At 37.5% G+C, this 16,702-nt stretch overlaps 2 protein-coding genes across 4 annotated transcripts; one reads left to right on the forward strand and one right to left on the reverse strand.

The window, feature by feature from the left end:
* Positions 1–10: 10 nt before the first annotated feature.
* LOC139969237 (uncharacterized) lies at positions 11–3,851 on the reverse strand. Of its 2 annotated transcripts, none has more exons than XM_071974143.1 (5): positions 3,623–3,851; positions 3,110–3,157; positions 2,419–2,517; positions 1,449–1,475; positions 11–683 (listed from the first exon to the last, which is right to left on the reverse strand). In XM_071974143.1, exons 2-5 carry the CDS (start codon positions 3,152–3,154, stop codon positions 456–458), a joined length of 399 nt encoding a protein of 132 aa, XP_071830244.1. In that variant the 5' UTR covers positions 3,155–3,157; positions 3,623–3,851; the 3' UTR covers positions 11–455. The 2 variants fall into 2 exon arrangements, with proteins under 2 accessions (XP_071830244.1, XP_071830243.1); XM_071974142.1 differs by having other exon boundaries at positions 3,673–3,850.
* Positions 3,852–4,083: 232 nt separating this feature from the next.
* LOC139969238 (uncharacterized) lies at positions 4,084–10,094 on the forward strand. Of its 2 annotated transcripts, none has more exons than XM_071974145.1 (5): positions 4,084–4,238; positions 5,996–6,133; positions 6,526–6,573; positions 7,557–7,664; positions 8,889–10,094. In XM_071974145.1, exons 2-5 carry the CDS (start codon positions 6,005–6,007, stop codon positions 9,000–9,002), a joined length of 399 nt encoding a protein of 132 aa, XP_071830246.1. In that variant the 5' UTR covers positions 4,084–4,238; positions 5,996–6,004; the 3' UTR covers positions 9,003–10,094. The 2 variants fall into 2 exon arrangements, with proteins under 2 accessions (XP_071830246.1, XP_071830245.1); XM_071974144.1 differs by having other exon boundaries at positions 4,134–4,337.
* The last annotated feature ends 6,608 nt before the right edge of the window (positions 10,095–16,702 follow it).

Raw genomic sequence — 16,702 nt, forward strand, 5'->3', positions numbered from 1 at the left:
ATCATGTTCCTTGTTTTTTTGAAACTGTATCTTTCATTTACAAAAACCACATTCCTCTTTCTTCTCAAATATAAAAGCAAATACTTATGGTAATGATAACGTTAGTCAACCAGGCCCACTAGCTGTATATACAGAAACCTTCAAACCACATTTAATTCAGCGTAACTTAAATTCTTGGCCCAGCTCGATCAGTTTGTACACTTATTTGCCCACACTTTTGATTAACTGTGTTTATTGCCGGTGCCCAATGTCTTTAATTACCCTGAGATGTTGAACCAAACAAAACTCATGCAGCATACATTACTGAATGCAAATATTGGACACATTGCTCATATTATTATAAAAGGCTGATTATATTAAGATTGCAAATTCCATTGGCCAATGGACCTACACTAAACTTTAAAGTTATCCAGTAGCTTTCCTCTCCGTTAAGGTTGTCTCCTTAAATTCACTGGCTAACCGTGTGGTACTTGCAAATACCCTGCAACATTCTCTGTTACCACAAGATCAAGTAGTCGTGGTGGTGGTGTAATAATAGTAACTGGTGCTACAACCGTGAAAGCAGGATTATACTTAGATCCATCTGTAAAGGTCTTATGTTTGGTCACGTAGATAATGGTTGAAAGACACTGGAACACCAAAATTCCCCCAGTCACAAATAAAAACCACATTTTATTTGGAGCCTGAAAGAGATTGATCAATAGCTGCCTGTTAATGTTAGAGTAACCCAACACACATACCTAAACACAACACACACATATATGCAGAGTAGAAGGTATTTCAAAAACTTCATTATAATTTATGTACTGTAGACAAAATTGCCCTTGATAATCTTCAACTCACTTCTAGAAAAGTAACAACTTTGACAAATGTCCACTCATTACATGTGAATGGAGCAACATTCTTGAAACCATGGCCCAACTACCAGTTATGATTAACATATACAATGATTTCAAAATGATTTACATAACTGAAACAAACAAACAATGGAGATCAAGTCTTTTATTGCAAAACGGCCTTCAGCACACATACCTAAACACAACAAACATACCTAAACACAACACACATACCTTAACACAACAAACATACCTTAACACAACACACATACCTTAACACAACAAACATACCTTAACACAACACACATAGCTAAACACAACTCACATACCTAGACAGATCACACCCCAAAACACAACACACATATATAAACATATACCTAAATACAATACACATACCTAAATACAACAAACATACCTTAACACAACACACATAGCTAAACACAACACACATACCTAGGCACAACACACCCCGAAACACAACACACATACATAAACATATACCTAAACACCCTACACATACCTAAATAAAACATACATAACTTAATGCAACCCACATACAACAACACACACATGAATATGTTATTGCATTAAGTTCTGGCCCTAGAAACTTACCAGTATTCCTTTCCTGTACCACCAAAGCTGAAATAAGTAAAAAAGAGAACAATAACAGAACAGAAATAACTTAAGGAGCTAAGAAGAATTATACTAAAGATTCTATGAACCAACAATAATACCATACCCTGATGAGGTTCAAAGAAGTGAACCTAGAATACCATATCCATAAACCCTATATGAACCAACAATAATACCATATGAGGTGCAAAGAAGTGAACCAGAATACCACATCTATAAACCCTATATGAACCAACAATAATACCATATGAGGTGCAAAGAAGTGAACCTAGGATACCACATCTATTAACCCTATATGAACCAACAATAATACCATATGAGGTGCAAAGAAGTGAACCTAGGATACCATATCTATAAACCCTATATGAACCAACAATAATACCATATGAGGTGCAAAGAAGTGAACCAGAATACCACATCTATAAACCCTATATGAACCAACAATAATACCATATGAGGTGCAAAGAAGTGAACCTAGAATACTATATCTATAAACCATATAACCAACAATAATACCATATGAGGTGCAAAGAAGTGAACCTAGGATACCACATCTATAAACCCTATATGAACCAACAATAATACCATATGAGGTGCAAAGAAGTGAACCTAGGATACTATATCTATTAACCCTATATGAACCAACAATAATACCATATGAGGTGCAAAGAAGTGAACCTAGGATACCACATCTATAAACCCTATATGAACCAACAATAATACCATATGAGATGCAAAGAAGTGAACCTAGGATACTATATCTATTAACCCTATATGAACCAACAATAATACCATATGAGGTGCAAAGAAGTGAACCTAGAATACTATATCTATAAACCATATAACCAACAATAATACCATATGAGGTGCAAAGAAGTGAACCTAGGATACCACATCTATAAACCCTATATGAACCAACAATAATACCTTACCCTGATGAGGTACTTACCAAGAACAATGTGACAACACAGCTGATGAAGAGATTAATTATTAGTAGAGTGAAGGTCCAATTCCGATGTACATTAACAATTGCAAAGATAACTGCAATCTGGCAAGAGAAAAAAATGTTATTTTTTTAAGCTCGTACATGAAATATGAACTTTTGGGGTTATACTTCCAACTGAATCAAAGCTGTATATATTTTAAGTTTGTGGGACAAGACTAGTTCAGTATTCTGGCCTTGAATTTCACAACTTGAGCCAGGGTAGAAAAAATTGATCAACTAAAATCAAATTTTACACCTTAATACATGTAAATATCCTGTACCTGCGACGTGGTTTGAATTAATGGGTTTGCTTAAGTTGCTTATTAAGAGAAACCAAATGATTTTGACCACACAGAACTCTTTCTTAAATTGAGGGATTTGACCCTATCAAGAGTAACCACTCAAACTCAACTGAAAGGATTGTCAAATTGGAAATGCACGTTTTGAACATACAGTATTTCAATATGCTACAGTTTTGTAAAAGTTCTCATTATAAAATGAGTTTCAGTCCAACTATGGTGACAGGGGAAGGTGAAAATCATTAAGTTAATCAATTGTAAACCTATGCTGTCCTTAGTATAAGAATTTGCTTTAAAGTACTTAACAGTTTTAGTAAGCAAATCCTATATATACTTCACACTCTGTTTTTACTCACAATGACCATCACAGTAGTAACTACACCAAAAGCCATTCCAGCCATAATCTGTGGATTAAAAGAGACAATTGCATCAATTTCTCATCCTACAGGAGCGTAACCAACCATAAACAAGGTGGGGGGGGGGGAGGTTGGGGGAGGGATGGGAGGACACTAAATATGGATGTCCATTTGGGAAGAAAGTTTGGTGGAGGGGAGGTAGTTCATGGTGATGATCCCAGACAATACCGGCCTAAAAAGGCATTTGTGAATTTGTAAAAGGCAGCCAGTTTCACGTCTCTAGGAACAAAAAGACAAGTTTCTTTAGAGTATACCCAAGATTTCCATTATTACAGATACTTCGAATATACCTCCCCCAATTGTGGTCATGTGTAATAGAAACACAGTATATAATACAGTCACAACAATTGGATTTTACAACCCGCAACTTGTTAAGAGAGTATTGATATCGTAATTCGTAATCGTTTCCTACAGTACTACCCTGTGCTAGGCTAGGCCTGCTAGCTTAATTACCCCTGGCCCTGGACTTTGCTCCAAATGAGAAATACAGCAAAAATATATACCGCAGAAGGTGAGTGATCATGATAAATTGGTGCACTGGAACCACCTTCACTACTGGAACCACCAATTGATTGGTAGGAAGACATCATGCATCGTCTTTGTATCTTTTCTATTTTTGTTTTGTTTCGATCGGTATGCTGTACAGATCAGTGATCACGAATAGAGATGTTAATTTATCTGCTATGACGGTCGTTGAAAATAAATGGTCACATGCTGTACATTTAGACCGTTCCATCATAAATATTATACATAATTGTCAGCATAAATACACATTCCTTTTTATACCATAGTCAAGTTCATTTAATTAAAAAATATCGTCAGTTAGTTGATTAGGATTTCTCAAGCAAGAAATTGAGAGGTTATATATATTAATAATTGTTCCCCCCATATTCCAATTTGGAACATCTGTTGTAAGAAAGTAATGTAAACAACACTTCTCGTTACACACATGATACTTCTTCACGGGTTCTAACTTCTTTACTGTTATTGTGTTAGTGTTACCATACCTGGCTTAGGCTTTCACCATTGAAATTGTTCTAACTGCAATTAAACATCAGTATAACCAAAAGTAGGCCTTAACAACTTCACAAAAAATGTTACGCCAACTCGTTACGGCTGTTTTTGACCAATAGATAAAAGCTGCTTTCATGATCCAAAATTTGAGACGGTAAAGTATTCATTAAGCCTTTAACTTAGCGTAAGTTAGGCCAGTTTTACCGTAGGCTTAGCATTGGCAACGTTATGCCGGGTTAGTGTTGTAATATGTTGTACTGGCTTAATTTGGATAAGGCCATAGCCTACACCCGAGTATCACAGGAACGGGACAACGGTAATAACGTAATGAGTCTGTATGGTCCGAGTGAAAGACCTGTTCGAGCCGTGCAAGGCACAGCTCCTGCAGGTAATTTACTGTCTCAAATTTTGGACCATGAAAGCAGGTTTTACCTATAAATTTAATGAGACTGTAGTGATATAGTCCTAGTGTTAACTTTATACTAGCTAGGGCGACATTAATACTGCTGCTGTGGCGGAGTGGATAAATGCGGTGGCATTTGAAGTAATGACGCTTAGCAATTGGGAGGTTGGGATTCAATCCTCTGGTTATTGTTAGGTGGGTTTTTCATCCAAGAGCAATCTAACGTTTTCCCACAAATGACTTTCTAAAATTGAAAAGATTCCAAATTTGAGTTAAAATGTTGAATTGGAAGCCACCCTACCTGTAAGTTGTAATCCATAAGCCATTGAGGCTTCTCCCACATTTTTGGCCGCTTAGGCGTTGTAAATATAATGCAGATTATATTTAAAAAGATTAAGTTCATTCATTCACTCTCCAACAAGTAAACCTTTTTTTCAGAAATATCATAGAGCAGATACGAGTGTGTACATAAACAAGTGATATTTACATGCTACTGTTATCTTAATATACCTGTAATTCATGGAAATGGAGCAAACAGAAATGCAATACTTATTAGTGCAGTAGGCATATTACATCATTATTAATACTAGTAGCACAATCTTATACACTATGGCACCATGCTTCTAGCCTCCAGCTTCAGCAGATAAATTAACCAAGTGCTGTCTCTTCCACATAACTTGCACCTGAAACAAATGATGTTATTGTTAACTGTCAATAGTTGACACTTCTGCATGTTAATAACACACTAAAACTAATGAAATATTTCCTTCCCTCACTATTATCACAGGAGTGCTAAACTAAGTATATGCAATAGTTACTCTGGAGAATGTACAACAGTATCAGTATTCAGTCATTCAATTGTTGCTATACATGTATATAACATGAAATGCTGTAGAACTTTGATAAAGTGGACAAAACTTCCTGGTGTAACATTATTCTAAGAAAATAATGGACCTAGGCTATGCAGAGGCTATAAAGTTGGGAGCGTTGTGGTCAAGGGGTTTAGGCAGTAGACCTGTGAGATGTAACTGTCAGCTGGGCGCTGTTTAGCTGCTGCCATGTGGAAAAGGCGCTATATAAATATATGAAATTAAGTAATTGGGTATTAAGGAACAATGGTTATGCTAATGCTATTAATACATATTTTGTTAACATAAGTCCTTCCTTAATCAGTCCCTGCAACTGATCCGATACTATGCAGCATTGTTACAAATGCAGGATTCTGCATCCAGGACTCAATGTTTTAGCCAGGGATGCAAAATCTTCAAATTGCCTGCATCCAATGGAAGGAAACTTTGTTTTTGAGATTCAAACCCAAGTACACTCTCACAACTAGTAATGTTTTGTATTTCACCTTGATCTGTCATGCTCTTTATCTTAAAGGCAATATTACAAATTGTTTGTTATAGATATCAAACATGGCTGAGCAGTCCCCTTTCTTTGGCAGTGGATCTAACAGCAAAGGTGAAGTTGCCCCACCATCACCCAATACAGGGGAGTCTGGCCAGGCTCCAGTATATCATGGAACCTATGAAAAAAAAGGACAGGTGAGATTGAAGTAATCATGTGGTGAAAGTAGAATTAACTGGGATCTTTTTGAGCTAATTCCCCTATATCCAGGCATCTCTCAATTGTCAGAAATGTGTGTGATAAGATCAACCTTTGTTGGAACCAACAGCAGACAAGAAAACACTTGCAGTCTTGCATGCGGTACTTTGGTGCCAAAGAGTGAAATATGTGACATTTTTGGAGCAAAATAAGGTATATATGTATATATGTAAAATCTGGCTTGACATGTAAGCAGTGTCGAATATCTGATTAATTCAGATGACAGGTGATAGATTTTAGTTATTCTAAAGCTAATTTTCCAGTCTCTACATCAAAATCAGTGAATTCTACCAAAAATTTTTCAAATTGCTTATTTTACTTTAAATTGCAGAAATACACTCTCTATACATTCATCGGTGCTATCATTATTATGGTGTTGGTAAGTTGACTTGTGGCATACTTCTTGGCCATCTACAAAGATTGATCTAATATAGCCTTCTTATCATCTTTATGATGGTGTTGGTTAGTTGACTTGTTGCATACTTCAAGTTCTTGGCCATCTACAAAGAGTGATCTAACATAGCCTTCTTATCATGTATATTATGGTGTTGGTAACATGTTGCATACTCCAAGTTCTTGGCCATCTACAAAGAGTGATCTAATATAGCCTTCTTATATATATGGTATATTATGGTGCTGGTTAGTTGACTTGTTGCATACTTCTTGGCCATCTGTCTGACATACCCTTCTTATTATGTATCCTAGTGATAAAGTGTGCCCTGTTTTTTATGGTGCAGACCTTATGAATATTAATGAGGTTATGGGTCAAAGAAATATCTATACATTGCAGTAGTTCCGCAACCTTAAGTCGGATTGTAACCAGACTTGGTGTGCGGCTGTTGGTTAATAGCTGGTACATGTAGGCCTAATTTGTTTGAGAACATCTGGGCCCCAAACAATTCCGGACCCATTTTGAGTTGGCCTCAAATTTATTTCTACCTCAAATGTATTTTGGGACAGAGGTCGTACTAGATCACCATAGGTCAAATGTATCTTTGGATTCTGTGTTAGAAGAGATATGATGTGATTATTAGTATGTGCATGCTGTTTCTTTCACTGTCTTAATCAATGTTGAGGTGCTTACTACCAAACAGGAGATGAGATTCTCAAATGTGATCATTTGTGATTGTTAATTTATTTCTTGCAAGATAAAATTTTGGTGAGGGTTGGGTATATCTGTCATAACATTGTTAAGCTTCCAAGTAATTAACCATTTGTTGTTATGTTCAGGTTACAAACTAATAGTATGTTCTGTGTGGTTAGGAAATAGGTAGGGGGTAGGGATTAGGTAAATATTTTGAGATATTTATTCTATCCTACGGTCACTGGTTAAGATCAATCTGTGAATTGTTCTCTCTTCAGATTACCTTCATTCTGTGTATTGTCGAAGGGCTCAAACATCCACAGGGTGTTTTATTCTTTCTTCTTGCCATCAGTTTAATTGGATTCATATTTATTGAACTTATGGTTGTAAGTATCACTTTCCTTTCTTTTTTCTTCCTTTACACTATTTTTTATTCCATGCCAGAGGCTAAGCAGTCTTTGTGAGGATGATCCTATGTGTGTGTGTGTGCGTGTGTGTGTTGGTGTGTGTGACGCCCTGGCTTGTCAACACGATAACTCAAACACCCTTATGGTGAGTGAACTTAATATGTGGTTAATGGATGCATCTTATGGAGTAGAGGAACCCTATTATTACTGTAGATACAAATGATTAGTTCTTTAAAAACAAGCATTGGATGAAATGTTTGTGGGGTAGGTTGTTGATGCATCATAAATAGTGAAAGAACCATATTGTTTCCTGCAGGGGTCAAAGGTCATTTGAGTTCACCAGATGCTTCATAGTAATTTGAAAAGCAGACCTTGGATGAACTATATTCTTAGCTTGTGGATGTAACCAATCACATACAAGAATCCTGTGGTTTTTTGCAGAGGTCAAAGGTCATTTGAGTTGTCCTGCAGTCACAGTTTGAAAACCTTGTAAAAAAGATCTAGCTCAGAAATTAAAGGTTGGATTTACGTAATACTTGGTGTTTGGATCCACCTTATTGAATACAAGAACATTTTGTTTTTGGTGAAAGTCAATTTTCATTTGAGGCCAACAGAGGTCAAAGTCTAAAACCTTGCTAACACCATAACTCTAAAAGTTAGACTTACATGTACTTCAAACTCGATATTGGATGCCCCTCTCTGAGCACAAGAGTTTGTGCTAAGGTCAAAGGTCTTTTGAGGTTAACAGAGGTCAAAGTCAATTCTCTCCAAAAGAGAAGCTTTTTTAAAACTTTATATTTGATATGTGGGTCTGTCTCAGGGAAATGTAAGACTGAGATTGTTTTGGTGAAGGTCAAAGGTCATTTGGAATCACAGAGGTCAAAGTCTAAAACCTTGTACACACAACAAATCCAAATGTAAAGCTTTGTCAAACTCCAGTTGTACTTTACTTGCTTAGCCTTAAGATGTGTCTTTATTAGGTCTGATCCTGTTTCTGTGCATAGCAATCATGTGTGTTACTGCAAGTAGAAGGAGGAGTAAACATTTGAACTTCTTTTACTGTCAATTTGGAGGTGATGTGAATACACTTAAACTGTGTTTTGTTTCCCTAAGGTGTTTCTGTGTTTCAAAGGTACATAGTTCAAACATGGCAAGCTTGCAACATTAACTGTTGAAGTTTTCATTTCTTTTGTTTCTCTCCAGTTACGAATGATACGCAGCGGTGACTTAGACAAGGAGAAAGCTTGGTTTGCTTATTTCATGGGAGCATGTACTATCGTAGAGGCTCTCTTTGTAAATATCGTAGTCTTGTCATAGTCAAATATCATACAGTTAACAAGACTGAGCATTATGTTCCTCATCTGAGGTGTTCTCAGTGATAGTTCTTTGAACAGCAAGGAACTGGGATTCGAAGACTATTAATAGTTACTGGAGGATTAGTGTATGTTGCATAATTTACATATGTCTTATTCAGACAGTAGGAAATGATTCTCTGAAATCTAACAATAAAGGAGAAGGGTATCTGTCTTTGAGGAAATGTTTATTTATGATCCCCAAAAAGAAATGGTCTAAAATGCATAGTAGACAACATTTGTAATCATTGGGGACTTTGAAGCTAAAATTATGTCTGTAGTTCATTTATTTGTGATGGGACGAATCAAAATTCACTCCCTTATTTCACTTCTTTATTATCACTGTCATAATCATTGGCAGTGTAGAGAATTACAACACATTAAGGCTTTTAGCTAGACATAGTAAATATGGAGTCAAAAAGTGTGGCATCGGTGTCAGCAAGCAGACATAGTCATCCAGGAAATGAAATTTGCTTTAAACAGTGCTGCCCTCACCCACTCAAAAGGGCTCTTATCAGTTATCACCCTCTGAGCTTCAAGGGCTCACAGGTTATCTCAAATGGTGAAACACTTGTCTCAACGGGTCAACAGGTTGTTTTGACGTTTGACGTTTGCTTTGGCAGTAGGTTTTGAAAATGTTTCAGTGCATGAACAATGTCAAGTAACTCTCTTTTATTACTAACATTAGTTAACAGGTTAGGGTTAGTACAGTACATGGAAACATCTTGGAATAAGAAATCATATACTGTAAATCCTTACCAATGGATTAATGGTTAATGTCCACAAGAGTGCTACAAAGAAGAGCTGAAAATCTCTATTCTCACTTAATTCTTGGACAAATTTAATTCACTTGATCTACATTAGTCAGTTATTTGGAATTTTAAGCACATTGTATGGCAAGGAATCACAAAGCCAACTGGCTTTCTGGGATTCAATTGAGAAGACTTAATTGCAAAGTCATGAGTTTTGATAAGTTTCTTTGCTGTTATGTAGCGTATGAACCGAAAAACTGTAAACAAAATTACTACATTGAAGAATAACTGGATCTCTACAGAGTTGCAAGTTAAATTGTTGCAAAAAACATGTATGTATATGTTGAGTTGATACTATGATGTAGCAGCTGATTATACCATTAGCAATCTTCTTATATATTACTAAAGTTTTGTTTGTATAGAGAAAGTTTGTATTTCAAATCATTTATAAGTTCAAATTTAGGTAAGCTGTCAATCATAGCAAATACACAGAATGAAGAAATAAATGCCTACATTTGTTATCCTTTGGTATGTTTACAAACAATGTACATCTCTTGTAACTTCTCTCTTTATGCTAATTTGTAAATAATACAACAGTTCCTGCATTCTTTTCCATTCAATATAAGAAGTTGAAACTTGGGGTGTAGCTTGCCGTTGTTGCAGTGGCAATAAATTACTAGTTCTTGTCTTGTGATGATGATGATGATGATGAGTGGCGAAGCGTCCATACAGTCAGGGGGGGGGGGATGCCCCCTGACGGACTCAAATGGACTGCTGGCGCCCTTTTCAGCTCTTTACCACTTTTTACTTATTCGCGATTATTGACTTTTTTATTGCGCTCTCATCCCACTATTGACATTTGTCACATTTTGTTGGTGTAATTTGGTGATGACACCTATTTATTCGTCGTTTATCTGCAAATTAGCCAGGCCCGGAAAGGGTCATTTCCGGCAATCTAGTGAGTATCCTTACTGAAAAAATTTCTATACGCTGCGCGCCAACCTGTGGTGATGCTCTGCTTGGATAGTGTCGAAAGCGCCCCTACAGACCAATCTCGCCCCTCCTGACCAATACCCCTAGCTCCGCCACATGATGATGATGACGATGATGATGATGATGACGACGACGACGACGACGACGACGATAGGGTATGTGTGTCATTTGTTTAGTTGTAATGTAAACGTGTTAATTCGAAACAAGGGCGTTGGCAATTCCAGTTGAACGCCGTATGTGGGTCCACAGTGTTAACACCATGTTGTTGTTCGGTGGCGGCAACTTAAAACTTTGGATTGGCAGGTGCACGATATGTGATGCCAGCTACGAAATGTTTTTAGTTTGGTATTCTATGGAATGTTTGAAGCTAGTACCAAATGGAAGGAGGGCTCGATTAAGGGGAAGGGGTGAGATTGAATACTTTGGGTTTTTGTTAGGACCAACGAGGCAGACACGACCTCATGTACTCCGTAGTTTGACTTTCTGTGGGATATGTATTCATTCATTTTAACTTGGTTTTATATGATCGATGCTTCCGGTGGGACAGGGAGTGAATATTGGGAGAAATAAAAAGTAAAGAGAAACTTGAAATGTATCGCCGAAAGAAATTAGGCCTAGGCATTTTTCACTTCCGTTTGGTAATATGTTAATCATAATCATCAAATGTTTCACAAAGATATAATGGTATATAAGCGGAATAGAGATGAAGCGAACGAACAGATTGATTCAATATTATGAATTAATGATCGTTGATTAGATATAGCATCTGCTATTGTTCTAACAAGGGCAAATCATGACCGAGAGCGCGGACTGACTTTCATCGATTGTTAAAAGCGATAAACAGGAAATCAATCGATTTGTGGAAGATCTTCATGGGTAGGCGGGTATATGGAAGTCAAATGGCAGCTCTGGAATTTGTTGCATTTCATAAATGTTTACTTCTAAAATATCGACTGATTATTTTAGAATGGTTTTGACGAATTCATTGTTTTATCCTTTTGATATGGTCCAATGGTTGCTGCATTGGAATAACTTCATTTAAGAAGAGACAAGTATCTTGGGAGTTTCTTTGGTTCTCTTGAAACCTCACCAAAACAAGAAAACCCTACAACATAACTGTGTAAAATAAAATATATGGCTACTAAGGGAAGACAATGTCCCTGTAGCAATTCAGATACACAATATTGCATGATGGCCGGAAATTACATCACGTAACATACTTTTGTAAGGGAAAGGAGTGTTTTTAACAAACTTGTCAATTAGCCTTTATAGGAAGCTTTAAAACAGCAATGGTGCCTCCAGTAATTACCCCTGGGACATGTCAGTATTTGCCAAACATGGTTGCAACACCGAATTCTCTAATTGGCAACAATAGGACTAATGTTTGAAATGTACGCCCTCTGTTGCTCTGTTATGGCGGAACATTAACAACGCCAAATTTGTGCTGTAAACAAACTGTATGACAAAATATTACCTTTACTTGCTAACCAATTCCGACCGACCATCTGGAGAGTGCATAACATCGGGTAGCCTAATATATGCGCATTAACATTGTAAGCAAGGCTGGTAGTCAACATATTCTTTCTGGATGTAAGAATCTGATCAAAAAACAAAACAAAGAAAACAATATATCAGGACTGATAACCAAGAAAAGCAGACGTTACGCTATTTTTAAAATCTAAAGTTAAGTTATTCAGACATTTTTGCGGTTATGTCTGTCTTTTGCACCCGTAGGTTCTTCTTGGGCTCTTTTTGTATTTCTTCTCCAAATATTTATTCTTCGATTGTTGCATAGTGGAAGCTCTGCAAATCCTCTTACCAGTATCTAGCTCTGCTTGCTTATTCACTGACAATACATGATGAATGAAAACTATGCCATTGTTGAGCTGCAGTGCGTGATAACCGTCAACTCGAGGTGATAGCACAGCACAATCTCTGTGTTGCGTAGCATCACGCAGAAGCGGAAACAGTATGTAGTGACTAATCAGTTCCATTCATTGTACAGTCAGGAATGCTGGCGAGAACGAACGAGTCTTATTAAGGGAAACAGTTTGCAGAAAGCCAATATCAGAATAAATTAGTAATATTTGTTCTCGTTGCATTATTGTGGTAAGGAAACGTTGCTGAAGTTAATAGGTTAATTGATAATGTTAAACGCACATTGGAAATGTTCCAAAACTGATGGATAACGGAACTCAACAAGCAATGTCAGCAGGCACTGAGTCAAACCAAACCGGTGGTAAACCTTGTCTAACATTCCACTCAGTAAATTTAACCGGACTGGAAGATGATCTTCACTTTGTTTCTGATACGAAAGGTACGTCGCCGTTTACATATACTCTGCCGGTAAGCATAACACAAAGTAAGTTTATGGCAACCTTAGAGGACATTTTATCGGACTTAAATTTCAAGGAAAAAGTAGATGAGCAACCACACAGTCTTGAATCACTAGGCACCCAGATTTCAATCTCTATTCGTGGTAAGTTTCCTCAGCTAGACTATCGGATCATTTCCTTTTTGTCAAAGATAATCGTTGACAAAGCCACCAAAGTGTGTCCACAAGTGGGTATAGTTGGTCATGAAACTGCCGCCAGCAACATCAGCAGTGAGGTTGGAGGTAACGCCCATCGTACGGGGCCTGAGGGTAAATCACATAGTAAAACATTGAAGAGGGACATTATCGAAGGCTCACAGCGACAGGAGGATGTACGAAGTTCGCCGACATTGGCGGCACAAGAAGTTAGGAACGAAGCTGAAAAGCAACGAAAGGTTCGCAGGAAGACACCCAAATTGTGTGTGAGAAATGTTGGCGCTCGCACGAGAATGACATGGTCATACTTTGTGGGTGAACACTCTAAAAGGCCCCCTGTGCACCCAAGAATGAATCGAGACGAAAATGTCATGAAGTCGGACTATACCATTCTAATGGAAGGGGTTACTTCAGATATAAAGTGGAAGATCAAATTTTCCAACAATTCAGATCACCAAATTGATATTTTTCTTAGACCAGATAGTGAACCTACTCAAAGTGTAATACTATCAGTTATGAGTAAGGTATTGAAATCATTCATCGCACATCAGTTTCCAGAAATGTTGGAAAAGGGACGAGTGGAGATACTGTTGCTGTGTCATGGTATCAAGGCAATGCAACTTTGGATATGCAATCGTAGTGATTTTATCGCGGAGGAATTGGTAGCAAAGATACACAAAAAGTTGGAAGCGTGTAAACAAGTGTCCTTTTCTCTAGGAGTTACTATAAGGATACAATCTGCAGAGAAGATAACACGCGAAAACGTACTTGCATTCATGAAAGTCAAACAATCTGTAATCCAGTGTAAAAATGTTGATAATCTTGGTGCGGCGCGGGCCATCGTACTGGCATTTTATCTAGTGTTTGCACGGGTTATCCGGGTACCCGGGTACCCGCCCGACGCAATACTACCCGGTTCCTAATTTATTACCCGAATTCTACGCAAAGTGTGATTTAAAAGGAAAAAAAATGCAAACCTACGGTTAGGCAGATTTCCCATTGACTTAGTGTGGTGTTAGGCTAACATATGTGGTCGAAGGTAACAGCAATAACGAAGGTACCCCCCCCCCCCGACGCAATACTACCCGGTTCCTAATTTATAATTGAATCCTACGCAGTGTGATTTAAAAAAAAAATATATGCAAACCGATGGTTAGGCAGATTTCCCATTGACTCAGTGTGGTGTTAGGCTACCATGTGGTTGAAGATAACAGCAATAACGAAACTATTCCATGGATATCTTATAACTGCGTCACAATTTCAGCTAATAAACAAATGGCTATGCTAGATTACCCCATTTACTTAGTGTGGTGTTAGGCAACCACGTGGTCGAACGTAACAGCAATAATGAATGTGTACCATGGATATCTTATAACTGCGTCACAATTTCAGCGAATAAAAAGATGGTTAGGTTTAGCTAGATTTCTCATGCATTGACTTAGTGTGGTGTAAGGCTACCATGTGGAAGAAATGATTATTAATTCATTCGTTTATTTCATAGAAGGAAAGGCTGACAAGGAATTTTACGACATGTTTATGGATCATAGACGGGATAAATAAAAAATAATAATCGCAAGTGGCATTTTACAAATCGTGTATTCCAAATGCGATCAAATTAGGCGAATCGCGTAATCTCGCGGCTAATGCGAACCCTGGGCCTGCATAATAGATAGTAGTAGTAAAAACTGTTTAGGAGCTAACTTGGATATTTTTATGGTGTGATCCAATAGACGTGGAGAGCCTGCATGCAGCGGCGGCAGTGCGATGTTAACAACATTACTTCTAATTAGTAGTAATGTTAATTAATAATTACATTAAGTAATTAACAAGTTTATGACAGAAGAAAAGCAAATAGAAATTATTGAGGAAGGTTTTATACCTTACCTTACACATACGTTTTTGAACATGAAAACATTGTCAGTAGAGAAAATACTTCATTTATAATAGCATCCAATATGTAATTTCTTGAAAATCGTGAAACACGAGAGTAAACAATTTTTCCCGGGTACCCGGATACCCGACGGGTAACGGCTCTCGGGTACCCGGTTCCCGATTTTTGGACCCGTGTAAACACTAATTTTATCACCCTCACAACGAAAATCATCCACAATGGAAATCGCTTTGTCATGCAATGCGTTCTAATAAGGTCCTTACCGACTTGGCCAAAGAGTTTCATATTCGATCAAAAGTACCAATAAAGAATTCACTGGGAGTTTCTGATTATGCTAGATTTCAGAATGTGTTACCTCACAAGTATAGACTGGTTGTATTAACAGGTCCATGGACACAAGATGTTACGTACAGTGGTCCAATTGACAGGCATGTTAATCTTTACATATTCTGCTTCGAGGATGTTACTTTTATGGTTACATCTCCTTCTGGATTGTATGGCTGTATTCACTTTTGTAACAAATGCTTCAAACAATCTAGTAAAGCGAAGCCTACTCACACATGCCCTTACGAAAAGGAGTCCACATGAAACGAGTTACCTGAAACCACGCTCCAGCAAATATTTAACTCGTCGATAAAAGTGTTCTTTATTCTATATTCTTATGCTATATGCCTAGTATGGTGTGGCTCAACTTTGTAAGTTAAAGGCACATTCCCTTGTCTTTATTCAAACGGTATTTTCGTCACGGTCTCCGGCCTTATTCAGTCCTCTCCCGTACTATCACACTTGCTTGCTTAGTTTACCAAGGAATAGACCTATCTACGTTTATCATCGATCTTATCTTCATTTAGTATTCAGTGATGTCAGAAGCAAACTTAGAATGTCTCCCCTCCCCCCCCCCGGCCACCCCCTCTCACTGAAAAGAAGTCGATCGCTAGGATCCGGCTAATATAGCGTTAGGAATTGTTTAGAGGGCGGGCTAAAGGTGAAAGGGGTAGAGTTCTTTTGTCTCTTTAAATGTAATCTATAGGAAACGGGCAGAGCCGTATACGGCTCTGGAAAGGGGAGGCCGTGGGAGTGTGGGTTAGAATAAAGACATAATACCTTATGAAACGATATAAACTAGAGAGAGCCAGGTTTTCTTTTTTGAATTGTAGCATTGCAGGGAGGGGGGGGGGGGGGTGTTTGACTGCCTTTTTTTTTTTAGAAATGAAGTGTTTTCCATTATACTTATGGCAAAATGACGGTACGAAGATGTCATATTTGTAGTACTTTTTATCCTTTTAACATTTCTTTGTAATGTGAACCTGTCTTTTTTTTATCATCTGGCTATTCAAATTTAAACAATAAAATTGTAATTATTGTACATGTTTTGTATTGACTCAATCGGATAAAATTACCGCAGCACCCCTTTTCCATTCTTTTCAAATACTATATGATAACAAAACTGACATATTGTATGCATGTAACACATAATTTTGCAACTGGTCTCTCAACAT

This window comes from Apostichopus japonicus, chromosome 6 (assembly GCF_037975245.1).
Source record: "Apostichopus japonicus isolate 1M-3 chromosome 6, ASM3797524v1, whole genome shotgun sequence".
Taxonomy (NCBI): domain Eukaryota; kingdom Metazoa; phylum Echinodermata; class Holothuroidea; order Aspidochirotida; family Stichopodidae; genus Apostichopus; species Apostichopus japonicus.

Bases quoted from the DNA above. Each gene is read 5' to 3' on its own strand.
- LOC139969237 (XM_071974142.1), bottom strand. From the start codon at position 3,759: ATGATGTCTTCCTACCAATCAATTGGTGGTTCCAGTAGTGAAGGTGGT. The intron at 3,158-3,672 runs GTATATATTTTT...TTTAATCCACAG, and splicing joins ATGATCACTCACCTTCTGCG to ATTATGGCTGGAATGGCTTT. The intron at 1,476-2,418 runs GTAAGTACCTCA...TACTTATTTCAG, and splicing joins GTGTTGTCACATTGTTCTTG to CTTTGGTGGTACAGGAAAGG.
- LOC139969238 (XM_071974145.1), top strand. From the start codon at position 6,005: ATGGCTGAGCAGTCCCCTTTCTTTGGCAGTGGATCTAACAGCAAAGGT. The intron at 6,134-6,525 runs GTGAGATTGAAG...TTTAAATTGCAG, and splicing joins CCTATGAAAAAAAAGGACAG to AAATACACTCTCTATACATT. The intron at 6,574-7,556 runs GTAAGTTGACTT...TTCTCTCTTCAG, and splicing joins CTATCATTATTATGGTGTTG to ATTACCTTCATTCTGTGTAT.